Source organism: Seriola dumerili, unplaced genomic scaffold (assembly GCF_002260705.1).
Source record: "Seriola dumerili isolate Sdu_G_001 unplaced genomic scaffold, Sdu_1.0 BDQW01000538.1, whole genome shotgun sequence".
Lineage (NCBI taxonomy): Eukaryota > Metazoa > Chordata > Actinopteri > Carangiformes > Carangidae > Seriola > Seriola dumerili.
The window spans coordinates 564,582-578,443 of NW_019174793.1; the positions used below are offsets into that span (position 1 = coordinate 564,582).

The following is a 13,862-nucleotide window of genomic DNA, read 5'->3' on the forward strand; positions in this document are numbered from 1 at the left end:
GCTTCAGCCATTGTTGCGTTTACATGGCAAGAGGTTAAAATACGTCCTCTGAGCAGCGCTACTTGTTCAGGGCAGACTGGACGCTACACTGACTCGGTATCGGAAACTGCTAAGTAAACAGCTGTTAATGCGAACATTAGCTATCGTAGCAATAGCAAAACTTACAAATAGCTCCTTTAACATTTGTTACCTGTTTGTTAAGGCAGGACGACAGCTGTAGTTTCAGTGGATTCCAGTGGAGACTATAAACTTGAATTATAAAATAGAAATTTGAACAACTGCTTCCAGGTTGTGTGCTTTTTGTTGCGTCTTCAAAGGTTGAAATTGGAAGATCGTCTGTGTCACTTATTTTGAGAGGGTTTTTCTTCTCCCTGCTCCTTTTTGATAATGGAATATAGATTACTGTTGAATTGTTTTTGTTATTAAGCTCTGCAGCCAGCTGTATACTGAAGTTATAATGAATAAATAAATGAATGAATACATGAAAAAAATCTCCTCAAACACTACCTGCGGTCAACATCCATTCCATAAACTGTGCTGAGATCAATATAGGTTATCTGTACATATCGTTGGATGGAAGAGATTTGAAAAAAGAGATAGTATTGTTGATGAGTATAGCATTTGTATGCTCTATTGCAAATTAATATTCAGCCTTTTAGCCCACTGATAGATTAAGATCAAAGACTCCACTTGCTGGAGAATACTCTGAACAGATGGTTGTCATGTTTTGTATATGTGGCCACTGAAAGTAAGGCTGCTGATCATATGGATCAATGGCGTATAAGTGTAATTTGAGACGTTTCTATGGTAATTTTAACTCGTTATAAATCTGCTTTACCCACCAAATATTCGGGATAGACTTAGAAAAGATAGAATTTCAGTGGTATTTGCACGACTACCACCAGCCCCAGCTTTTTTCACAATGCTCCATCCACATCTCTCTCTCTCTCTCTCTCTTTCTCTGGTGACATTTTCTGCAAAACAAGGCAGACGAGCCTGCCTGCCATATCTGTGCACGCTCCCTTTGCGACATGACAGCCACACCAAGTCGTTATTGCCACAAAAATGCCTGGCAGGTGTCAAACGATGTCGCACACAAACATCTGCCATGTAACCTTTTTCCTCCAAGTTCACCGGCTCTTTTTTTCATCTCAAAACTTTCTATTTTTCTCTCTATTTCCTCCACTTATTTCCACCTTTTCGTTCCTTTGCACCGATGACTGTCTCATCGTTCCTTTCCTGCACCTCTCCGTTACTCTCCTCTCCTCTTTCCTTCCTGGTTCAGTTCCAGTGTGTGAGTCCAGAGAAGTGGAGAAGGGTCTGATTAAAGAGGATTTGGGGCAGACTGCTGTAGCGCCGTGTCAGCAGTCCAAAGTACTGTATGACTTAACTAAAAATGAAATAGTAAAGCCTCTCTTCGAATTATTCTTCTCGAGTTTAAACCATAAACATTTTCCTTCGTTACGCTGCAGTCAGCAAGATTCAGTGTCAACATAAAAGTAGTTTCCGCTCCACAAACAAATCCACAGGACTTTGATATTGCTGAGGAGGATTCATCATTACAAAAACCATGAATCATAATTTGAATGTGGAGACAGTAATGTTGGAGATTACCACTATTTTTGTTTGAATTGTAGTAGACTTTTAATCGTCTTTCTTTCCCCCTCCTCTCTTTGTTTCCTTGATCTCTCTCCTCGTCTCTTCCCTCCCTCTTCCCTTCAAACATTCACTTTCTCATATTGGGATTTAAGGGCTGTTGTTTGTCTTTCTTCTCCTTCTTCCCCTCCTTTCATCTCCTTGGAAACGTAACACATTTTTTGGTTGTAACACCTCTCTCCCTCAATCACAGTTCTCTCCGCCTCCCGTGTTTTTTGTCTTTAATCTTTGTTTCAAATGTCTCCTCTCTTCTCCTCTCCTCTCCTCCGGAAAGCAGCTGACATGAAATGAAATACATGTTTGAGAAGCCAAATAAGAAATCTGAATATCAAAGTGTGTGTGCATGTGTGTGTGTGTGTGGGTGTGTGTGTGTGTGTGGGGGGGGGTGTGTGGCCACTGTTGCATTACCTGTGCAGGCTTCAGCTTCTCTCCCTTCATCTCTCCAGGTGGTGTCCATGGGTCTGTACCTGGGGGAGAGGGCCTATCTCAGGAGCAGCTGGAACATACTCGACGGTTTCCTGGTCTTCGTCTCTTTGATTGACATCGTGGTTTCCATGGCGGGCGGGGCTAAGATCCTGGGGGTGCTTCGTGTTCTCAGGTTGCTCCGGACGCTGCGTCCCCTCAGGTTAGCAGGGCAAACTGTTTTTGCGGCATGATTACTCTCTCTCTCTCTCTCTCTCTCTCTCTCTCTATTTTCTCTCCCTTCTTGAGGGGTGTGAAGTTAAGTTCTTATGGCCAGGCTGGAGATCCACACACACACACACACAGGCAAGAGAGAAGAAAATTCTATGTTCTGTGAACAAATCCACAGATTTTTTTACCATTTGAAATTTATTTATATTGTTCCATACATATTTTAATATTTCTAAAAAACATGGTTTTACATGATTTTCCGCGTCTATTTTGGCTTGTGACCCCTCTAAACATGTGTCTTCTTGTCATACTTTATATGGAGAATATTTATCAGTTTCAACCAATCCAATATATTTTCCTTTTCTCAGCTGTTTTATGAAGCTAAGACTCAACATGAATCCACAAGAAAATAGGAAAGGTTTGAGAACTGTAACACATTTGGTACCACTTTCTAATGAGGTGCCTTTTTTATAACGGTTTTATAGGTTGTAATTAAAGACCTTATTACAGCTTAATTAAACATTTACTAATCTTTATAGATCAGTCTTTCATCAGGTAGGTGTTTGACCAACCGAAGGGATTATTTGCAGCCTTTTACTAACAGCTTTTCCCTGATCTATAAAGCACCAGTGGATTATACATTAACTATTAATGAAGCTGAAACAGTTACAGTTTATAAGCCCTTTGTAAAGTGTGCCTTATTAGAAGGGGGTACCTATAATTTTGTAGCAGATATGCAATTTTTATCTGCTCACCTGTCTCATTAATCATCCCCTGACATTTCAGATTTATCTTGTGACCCCCCCCCCCCCCCCCCCCGGTGCTTCCAAGCCCCTGGGTTTGGAAGCACTAATTTAAGATAAGCTTCGTTTAGAGGCGACTATCACCTGACAGAGCAGTTAAGGAAGTAGAGAGCAGAGATCTGAAACTAAATGAATTCAGTCTGTGCTTTATGTCATTATCTAAACTGCACCATGTGACCCTGCTCAGTCTTCTGATAGATCCTTCTTCCATTAAGCTGCACAAAATGTGTGACAAATTGTTACTTGTACAGTTCTCACTCCAAGTTATTGGAGGGAAATACAGTATATGTTGCTAAATGTTGCCTCGTCTCCACTGCATCAAAATGAACTACACAGTCGCCCTTTTCATTGTTGCTTTTAAAGATGACATATGCTGTATTTCTTTATATTATGTAAAAGTAAGTTGTTTTTTTAAATTCTTTTCTTTGAATTCTGATGCTATCATGTCCTCGCCTCTCGTTCCTGTTCTCTTTGTCTTCCTCTATCTCTGTCTCCCTCTCCGCCTGTCCTCCAGGGTGATCAGCAGGGCTCCAGGTCTGAAGCTGGTGGTTGAGACCCTCATCACGTCCCTCAAGCCCATCGGCAACATTGTTCTCATCTGCTGCGCCTTCTTCATCATTTTTGGCATCCTTGGTGTTCAGGTAAACACCATCAAATATGAATTCAGATGTTCTCCACCTTACACTTAGTTTTCTTTTTTTCTGTCTTTCTTTCTTTTTTTTATTAATCTCACAAGCCTTTAACAATTTAAGAGTACTCTCTTCAGAAACTTTAATTGGACCGACTGCAAATATAATATGACCTAACGCGCTGACCCCCATGCTCACTTAAGTTTTTATGCACATGAGAATCGAAGTGGGTCAAAATATTCTTTCAAGGCCACAATTATTCTCCTAACTTGAATCCAGAGCAAAAAAGTGAAACTAAGAAATTAAAGCGTAGACACGATTAAACAGGAACAGTGGAAAACATAAAACAAGACCGCGTGTCCATGTTTGTACCCACATTGAAATCACATCCCCACATCGCGGCTGGGAAGGTGAGACGGAGCAGACCTCAGTGGAAATGAGTCTTTGGCTTCTCCCAAAGTAAAGTACACATACACATAACCCACGCAACGCAACGCAACGCAACGCAACGCAACACAACACAACACAACCATCAAAAACATACAACATATACAACATACACTAGTGCAAATGAGCATGTAGGAACATATTAGAATACTAGAGATGCCACATTCACCCCTTCATACAGCACATGCTTTTTCTACCACACACACACACACACACACACACACACACACGCGCGAATGATATATTATGGGCAATTTGGAGTTTAGTATCTTGCCCTACAACACTTCGACATGCACACTGGAGGAGCCAGGAATCAAACCACCTTCCAATTAGTGGACGACCCCCCCCCCCTTCTTCAGCCACCCACGTTCTTTTACAGGCAAAAACTTACTGTTCATCTCTGGAATTAGCTTTAGTTTTACGACGTGGGAACACAGACAGATGTAGTCTTAAATCCCAGAAGTTTCCATTAATATTCAAGCAACAAAGACTCAAGTATATAAACAACAAGGTGTGTCTATATATATATATATATATATATATGTCATTTAATATCACAATTGTATCAACACAAAAGTAAAGCAAAAAAAACAGTTCATTTAAATCCTTCATAGGTTTGCTGCACTTTATTGTCAGGAGTGCTCCAATAAAACCAAAGTACATGTCATAAATGTGTCAGTGTTTACAATATGTGTCGTATTTTATATGTTTTATCCTATTTACAGGCAAGTTCATGAGTCTTGTAAAGTTACAGCTGAGTTGGTTTTCCCCTTTTCATTTAATTAGTGCAGCACCATATATTCTTTTGCATCTAGCTGTCAGTCCCACGCTGTTCTCCCTCGCATCACTTCACGTTATTATTCTCTTTCTCTCTTTTCCGCCGTTGTGCATTGTTTTACTCACTTTGATGTGGTCAGTGTGATTGAGAATTAAAAAGCATCTCTTCTCAGGGAGGAAAAGCAAACTGTTGATATCAAGTGTTTACGGAGTCCTCACGCTAAGTTACAGACGCTAATTATGAAATCACTTCAAAAAAGCCGCAGGAAGTGGCTCCACGCGAGCGCTGTTGTCACGTCCTCGTCAAAAACTCATCATTGTGCGCCTCTGCCTCTCGTTTTCCCTCCCCGTGTGTGTTTTCCCTTCTAAGCTCTTCAAAGGCAAGTTCTACTACTGTGTGGGCTTCGACGTGAAGAACATCACTAACAAATCCGACTGTCTGGCTGCCAACTATCGATGGATTCACCACAAATACAACTTTGACAACCTCGGACAGGTACAAGAAAGAGAAAAAGACACGTTCCTGACATCCTGTCTGGATTGCTTTGAACGTACTAATCCTGGATGCACACACAAACAACAGTGCACATACTCATAAACATTATAATGATGATTAGCACACTATAGGGGATATCATTTCTCCTGCTGTGCAGTGCAAGAGAAATAACTAACACATACTTGATGGCGGGTGGTAAACTACACCTCAGCTGCTACAAAATGTGTGAAAATAATGCAAAAATGTATTTTAATGTAATTCAATATAAATACATGTATATTCTATAACTGATTCATGTCACATGACAGCAGTTCAACATGTTTTCTGCTCTAAAGTTCAATCGTTTGTTTGGTGTGTGTCTCTCTCTCTCTCTCCCCTCCAGGCTCTGATGTCCCTGTTTGTGCTGGCCTCCAAAGACGGATGGGTCAATATCATGTACCATGGTCTGGATGCAGTGGGAATTGACCAGCAGGTAATACCAGACACACACTTGTAGACATTCACAACACAAAATTGTGTATTGACACTCATACAACATGCGGAAAAGTGTAACACTCAGTCAGTCCAACCATTATTTTGCCATTTAACCTGGGTCCAGTTTGCAGTGGCAGGAAACTGAGCAGCTACGCCGTCCAGCTGCCTCTAGGGAATCCCACGTGTTCTCGGGCCATATGGGATATGAGATCCCTCCTTCTGGTCTGCCCCAGTGTGTCCTCCCAGTCGAATGTGCCCAGAACTCCTCCACAGGACAGGAGGCTTCCCGATCACATCACCAGATCAGCTCCGATTTCTTCTATAGAAGCAAAGCAGCATCGCCTCTATCCGCTCTCCTTATCCTTAGGATTGAACTAAAACAGGATGGGATGGCTGTCAAAGACACATAACATAAAGTCAAGTTATTTTAGCTGTTTGTATATGTGATGTTATACTTTAGGTATATTACAAAGTTATGATTGTAGGTGAAGGTTGGATCATCAATCAACAGGCAGATCTTTGCCTTCAGACTCAGCACCCTCGTCACCATGACAGGCTGTTTTATAACTGCACTGTTCTTCTCTCTGTGTAATATTGACTCCTGAAAATACAAACTCCTTCACTTTGGAGTAATGAACTCACTCACAATCTGGAGAGAAGACCTGTGAGAGAGAACTGGCTAATCTGAGCTGTAAACATGACGAAAGACACGTGTGAAACAATGACAGTGTCGCGCGCTGTACAATCTCACCAAGCGAGGACAGATGAGAATTTTCTTACAGTGAAAGTTTTTTGGTCTGTGTAGCTGTCGGAAAAAATGAAGCAAATGATCGTCTGTCCTAAACTGAGCCTGTATGAAACTCTGCCAACTGATCTATCTTCAGTTGGTTTTCTCTCTCTCTCCATCTTCTCTGCCTTCTCATCCTTCTCTCCCTTCATCTGCTGCCTTTCTTTCTGCGTGCCTTATTTCATAATTCTTTCTTTATTTTGTTTATTTTTTTGTCCTTTTCACCCCAATGTTCAGGTTGACCCCTATTTTTCTAGCGTTACGATGACCTGACAACTGTTGGCATTGGCGTGTCTGCCTACCGACGCTGCCACCCTGCGAGTGCTGCTCTGGCTCGCTGCCGTACTCCACTTTGAGTTAACTGTGGTGACAGTTATGGGTGTATTGTTCAGAGGTGGGAAATGTTGTCAAGGGTTTCAGCACAACTGAATGGCCAGCAGAGTTTTATCCAAAGCATTTCTAAAGGAAGTAAAGAACCCGTAAAACTGTATATGAAATATTTTATCTAATACGTGTCTATTATCATCAGTCTATGACAGAGAGGCTGTACCACTGTGGGGTTAGATTATCAGTAGGTATGAGCCACTGACACGCTAACTGTCAGTCCAGTAAAGGGTAAACCCCATCAAATCTAGAGTAAATCAGATAATCACTAAGTACGTACATAATCCTGTGAAATGTGACTCTTTAAAGGACTAATTTTGCTATTGCTACATAGCTAGCGTTAGCAGTAACAGCAGTTTACCTACCATCTTGAGAGCTCAGCCATTGTTTGCGTTTACATGGCAAAGAAGGTAAAATACGTCCTCCTGAGCATCGCTACTTCGTTCAGGCAGCTGGACGCTACACTGACTCGTTATAGGAAACTGCTAAGGTAACACAGCTTTAATGCAACATTAGGCTATCGTAGCAAATAGCAAACTTACAAATAGCGTCCTTTATCACATTTGTTACCTGTTTGTTAAGGCAGGGACGAGCAGCTGTAGTTTCAGTGGATTACCAAGGTGAGCTATATAAACTTGATTATATAAAATAGAAATTTGAACAACTGCTTCCAGTTGTGTGCTTTTTTGTTAGCGTCTTCAAAGGTTGAAATTGAAGAATCGTCTGTGTCACTTATTTTGAGAGGGTTTTCTTCTCCCCTGCTCCTTTTTGAATAATGAGAAATAGATTACTAGTTGATTGTTTTTTGTTATTGAAGCTCTGCAGCCAGCTGTATACTGAAAGTTTATAATGAATAAATATAATGAAATGAATACATGAAAAAAATCTCCTCAACACTACCATGCGGTCACATCCATTCCATAAACTGTGCTGTAAGGATCAAATATGGTTATCTGTAACATGATCGTTGGATGGAGAGATTTTGAAAAAAGAGATAGTATTGTTGATGAGTAATAGCATTTGTATGCTCTAATTGCAATTAATATTCAGCTTTTACGCGCACTGATAGAATTAAGATCAAAGACTCCACTTGCTGGAGAATACTCTGAACAGATGGTTGTCCATGTTTTGTTATATGTGGCCACTGAAAGTAAAGGCTGCCTGATCATGATGGATCAATGGCGTATAAGTGTAATTTGAGATGTACGTTTCTATGGGTAATTTATACAATCGTTATAGAAATCTGCTTTACCCCACCAAATATTCGGGATAGACTTAGGAAAAAGTGAATTAGAGGTTTTGCAACGACTACACACAGCCCTCAGCTTTTTTTTCACAATGCTCCATCCACATCCTTCTCTCTCTCCTCTTCTTTCTCTGTGACATTTTCTGCAAACAAGGCAGACGAGCCTGCCTGCCATATCTGTGGCACGCGTCCCTTTGCGACATGACAGCCACACCTAATCGTTATTGCCACAAAATGGCCTGGCAAGGTGTCCCAAACGATGTCGCACACAAACCATCCTGCCATGTAACCTTTTTCCTCCAAGTTCCACCGGCTCTTTTTTTGCATCTAAAACTTTCTATTTTCTCTCTATTTCCTCCACTTATTTCCACCTTTCGTTCCTTTGCACGATGACTGTCTTCATCGTTCCTTTCATGCACCTCTACCTCTCCGTTACTCTCCTCTCCTCTTTCCTTCCTGGTTCAGTTCCAGTGTGTGAGTCCAGAGAAGTGGAGAAGGGTACTGATTAAAGAGGATTTGGGGCAGAACTGCTGTAGCGCGCGTGTCAGCAGTCCAAAGTACTGTATGACTTAACTAAAAATGGAAATAGTAAAGCCTCTCTTCGAATTATTTCTTCTCGAGTTTAAATCATAAACATTTTCCTTCGTTACGCTGCAGTCAGCAAGATTCAGTGTTCAACATAAAAGTAGTTTCCGCTCCACTCAAACAAATCCACAGAACTTTGATATTGCTGAGGAGGATTCATTCATTACAAAACCATGAATCATAATTTGAATGTGGAGACAGTAATGTTGGAGATTACCGACTATTTTTGTTTGAATTGTAGTAGACTTTTAATCGTCTTCTCTTTCCCCCTCCTCCTTCTTTGTTTCCTTGATCTCTCTCCTCGTCTCTTCCCTCCCTCTTCCCTTCAAACATTCATGTTCTCATATTGGGATTTAAGGCTGTTGTTTGTCTTTCTTCTCCTTCTTCCCCTCCTTTCATCTCCTTGGAAACGTAACACATTTTTTTGGTTGTAACACCATCTCTCCCTCAATCACAGTTCTCTCCGCCTCCCGTGTTTTTGGTTGCTTTATATCTTTGTTTTCAAATATGTCTCCTCTCTTCTCCTCTCCTCTCCTCCGGAAAGCAAGCTGACATGAAATAATACATGTTTGAGAAGCCAAAAATAAGAAATCTGTAAATATCATAAGTGTGTGTGCATGTGTGTGTGTGTGTGGGGTGTGTTGTGTGGTGTGGGGGGGGGGGGTGTGTGGCCAACTGTTGCATTACCTGTGCAGGCTTCAGCTTCTCTCCCTTCATCTCTCCAGGTGGTGTCCATGGGTCTGTACCTGGGGAGAGGGCCCTATCTTCAGGAAGCACAGCTGGAAACATACTCGACGAGTTTCCTGGTCTTTCGTCCTCTTGAATTGACATCGTGGTTTCCATGGCGGGCGGGGCTTAAGATCTCGGGGGGTGCTTACGTGTTCTCAAGGTTGCTCCGGACCGCTGCGTCCCTCAGGTTAATGCAGGGCAAACTGTTTTGCGGCATGATTAATTCTCTCTCACTTTCATCTCTCTCTTCTCTCTCTATTTTCTCTCCTTCTTGAGGGGTGTGAAGTAGTTCTTATGGCCAGAGCCTGGAGATCACACACAACACACAACACAGAGGCAAGAGAGAAGAAAATTCTATGTTCTGTGAACAAAATCCACAGATTTTTTTTACCATTTGAAATTTATTTATATATTGTTCCATACATATTTTAATAATTTCTAAAAACAATGGTTTTTACATGATTTTTCCGCGTCTATTTTGGCTTGTGACCCCTCTAAAACATGTGTCTTCTTGTCATACTTTATTAGGAGAATATTTATCAGTTTTCAACCAATCCAATTATCTTTTTCTCAGCTGTTTTTAATGAAGCTAAGACTCAACATGAATCCACAAGAAAATAGGAAAGGTTTGAGAACTGTAACACATTTGGTACCCACTTTCTAATGAGGTGCCTTTTTATAACGTTTTATAGGTTGTAATTAAAGACCTTATTACAGCTTAATTAAACATTTACTAAATCTTTATAGATCAGTCTTTCATCAGGTAGGTGTTTGACCAACCGAAGGATTATTGCAGCCTTTTACTAACAGCTTTTCCCTGATCTATAAAGCAGCCAGTGGATTATACATTAACTATTAATTGGAAGCTTTGAAACAGTTACCAGTTTAATAAGCCCTTTGTTAAAGTGGCGCTTATTAGAAAGGGGGTTACCTATAATTTTGTAGCAGATATGCATTTTTATCTGCTCACCTGTCTCATTAATCATCCCCTGACATTTCAGATTTATCATCTGTGACCCCCCCCCCCCCCCCCCTGGTGCTTCAAGCCCCTGGGTTTGGAAGCACTAATTTAAGATAAGCTTCGTTTAGAGGCGGACTTAATCACCTGACAGAGCAGTTAAGGAGTAGAGAGCAGAGATCTGAAACTAAATGAATTCAGTCTGTGCTTTATGTCATTATCTAAACTGCACCAATTGACCCTGCTCAGTTCTTTCTGATAGATCCTTTCTTCCATTAAGCTGCACAAAATGTTGTGACAAATTGTTACTTTGTACAGTTCTCACGTGCCAAGTTATTGGAAGGGAAATACAGTATATGTTGCTAAATGTTGCCTCGTCTCACTGCATCAAAAATGAAACACACACAGTCGCTTTTTCATTGTTGCTTTTAAAGATGACAATATGCTGTATTTCTTTATATTATGTAAAAGTAAGTTGTTTTTTAAATTCTTTTCTTTTGAAGTTCTGTATGCTAATCAATGTCCTCGCCTCTGTTTTCTCTTTGTCTTCCTCTATCTCTGTCTCCTCTCCCGCCTGTCCTCCAGGGTGATCAGCAGGGCTCCAGGTCTGAAGCTGGTGTTGAGACCCTCATCACGTCCTCAAGCCCATCGGCAACATTGTTCTCATCTGCTGCGCCTTCTTCATCATTTTTGGCATCCTGGGTGTTCAGGTTAAACACCATCAAAATATGAATTCAGATGTTCTCCACCTTACACTTAGTTTTCTTTTTTTCTGTCTTTCTTTCTTTTTTTTATTAATCTCACAAGCCGTTTAACAATTTAAGAGTACTCTCTTTCAGAAACTTTAATTGGACCGACTGCAAATATAATATGACCTAACGCGCTGACCCCTGCCTCACTTAAGTTTTATGCACATAGAATCGAAGTGGGTCAAAAATATTCTTCAAGGCACAATTATTCTCCTAACTTGAATCAGAGCAAAAAAGTGAAACTAAGAAATTAAAGCTAGACACGATTAAACAGAACAAGTGAGAAAACATAAAACAAGACCGCGTTCCTGTTTGTACCCACATTGAAATCACATCCCCAATCCGCGGCTGGGAAGGTGAGACGGAGCAGACCTCAGTGGAAATGAGTCTTTGGCTCTCCCAAAGTAAAGTACACATACACATAACCAACGCAAACGCAATCCGCAACGCAAACGCAACGCAACAACAACACAACACAACCATCAAAAACATACAACATATACAAACATACACTAGTTGCAAATGAGCATGTAGGAACATATTAGAATACTAGAAGATATGCCAACATCACCCCTTTTCTACACACACACACACACCACACACCACACACACACACACACGCGGAATGATATATTATGGGCCAATTTGGAGTTTAGTATCTTGCCCTACAACAACTTCGAACATTGCACACTGGAGGGAGCCAGGAATCAAACCACCTTCCATTAGTGGACGACCCCCCCCCTTCTCAGCCACGCACGTTCTTTTACAGGCAAAAACTTACTGTTCACCGCCTCTGGAATTAGCTTTAGTTTTACGACGTGGGAACACAGACAGATGTAGTCTTAAATCCCAGAAGTTTCCATTAATATTCAAGCAACAAAGACTCAAGTATAATAAACAACAAGGTGTATATATACTATATATATATATATATATATATATATTATATAATAGTCATTTAATATCACAATTGTATCAAACAAAAAGTAAAGCAAAAAAACAGTTCCTTTAAATCCTTCATAGTTTGCTTGCACTTTATTGTCAGGAGTGCTCCAATAAAACCAAAGTACATGTCATAAAATGTGTCAGTGTTTACAATATGTGTCGATATTTTATATGTTTATCCTATTTAAGGCAAGTTCATGAGTCTTGTAAAGTTACAGCTGAGTTTGGTTTTCCCCTTTTCATTTAATTAGTGCAGCACCATATATTCTTTTGGCATCAGCTGTCAGTCCCAACCTGTTCTCCCTCGCATCACTTCACGTTATTATTCTCTTTTCTCTCTTCCGCCGTTGTGCATTGTTTTACTCACTTTGATGTGGTCAGTGTGATTTGAGAATTAAAAAGCATCTCTTCTCAGGGAGGAAACAGCAAACTGTTGTATTCAAGTGGTTTACGGAGTCCCTCACCCACAGCGCTAAGTTACAGACCGCTAATTTGAAATCACTTCAAAAAAGCCACAGGAAGTGGCTCCACGCGAGCGCTGTTGTCACGTCCTCGTCAAAAACTCATCATTGTGCGGCCTCTGCCTCTCGTTTTCCCTCCCCGTGTGTGTTTTCCCTTCTAAGCTCTTCAAAGGCAAGTTCTACTACTGTGTGGGCTTCGACGTGAAGAACATCACTAACACAATCCGACTGTCCTGGCTGCCAACTAATCGATGGATTCACCCTAAATACAACTTTGACAACCTCGGACAGGTACAGAAGAAAGAGAAAAAGAAACGTTCCTGACATCCTGTCTGGATTGGCTTTGAACGTACTAATCCTGGATGCACACACAAACAACAGTGCACATACTCAATAAACATTATAATGATGATTAGCACACTATAGGGGATATCATTTCTCCTGCTGTGCAGTGCAAGAGAAATAACTAACAGCATACTTGATGGCGGGTGGTAACTACACCTCAGCTGCTAACAAAATGTGTGAAATAATGACAAAATGTATTTTAAATGTAATTCAATATAAATACATGTATATTCTATAACTGATTCATGTCACATGACAGCAGTTTCAACATGTTTCCTGCTCTAAAGTTCAGTCGTTTGTTTGTGTGGTGTCCTCTCTCTCTCTCTCCCCTCCAGCTTCTGATGTCCTGTTTGTGCTGGCCTCCAAAGACGGATGGTCAAATATCAGTACCATGGTCTGGATGCAGTGGGAATTGACCAGCAGGTAATACCCAGACACACACTTGTAGACATTCACAACACCAAAATTGTGTATTGACACTCATACAACATTGCGGAAAAGTGTAACACTCAGTCAGTCAACATTATGTTTGCCATTTAACCTGGCGTCCAGTTTGCAGTGGCAGGAAACTGGCAGCTACGCGTCCAGTCTGCCTCTAGGGAATCCCACGTGTTCTCGGGCCATATGGGATATGAGATCCCTCCTTCTGGTCTGCCCCCAGTGTGGTCCTCCCAGTCGATGTGCCCAGAACTGCCTCACAGGAACAGGAGGCTTCCCGATCACATCACCAGATCAGCTCCGATTTCTTCTATAGAAGC

General features: G+C 41.1%; 1 protein-coding gene across 1 annotated transcript in view; it reads left to right on the plus strand.

Moving 5' to 3' along the window:
* LOC111235868 (voltage-dependent T-type calcium channel subunit alpha-1I-like) overlaps positions 1-13,862 on the plus strand; it is a 177,885-nt gene that overhangs the window by 121,751 nt on the left and 42,272 nt on the right. The window contains exons 21-24 of the mRNA XM_022764438.1: positions 2,103-2,281; positions 3,607-3,733; positions 5,316-5,441; positions 5,824-5,913. Coding sequence (XP_022620159.1) covers positions 2,103-2,281; positions 3,607-3,733; positions 5,316-5,441; positions 5,824-5,913 — 522 coding nt within the window. The remainder of the gene's footprint in view (positions 1-2,102; positions 2,282-3,606; positions 3,734-5,315; positions 5,442-5,823; positions 5,914-13,862) is intronic.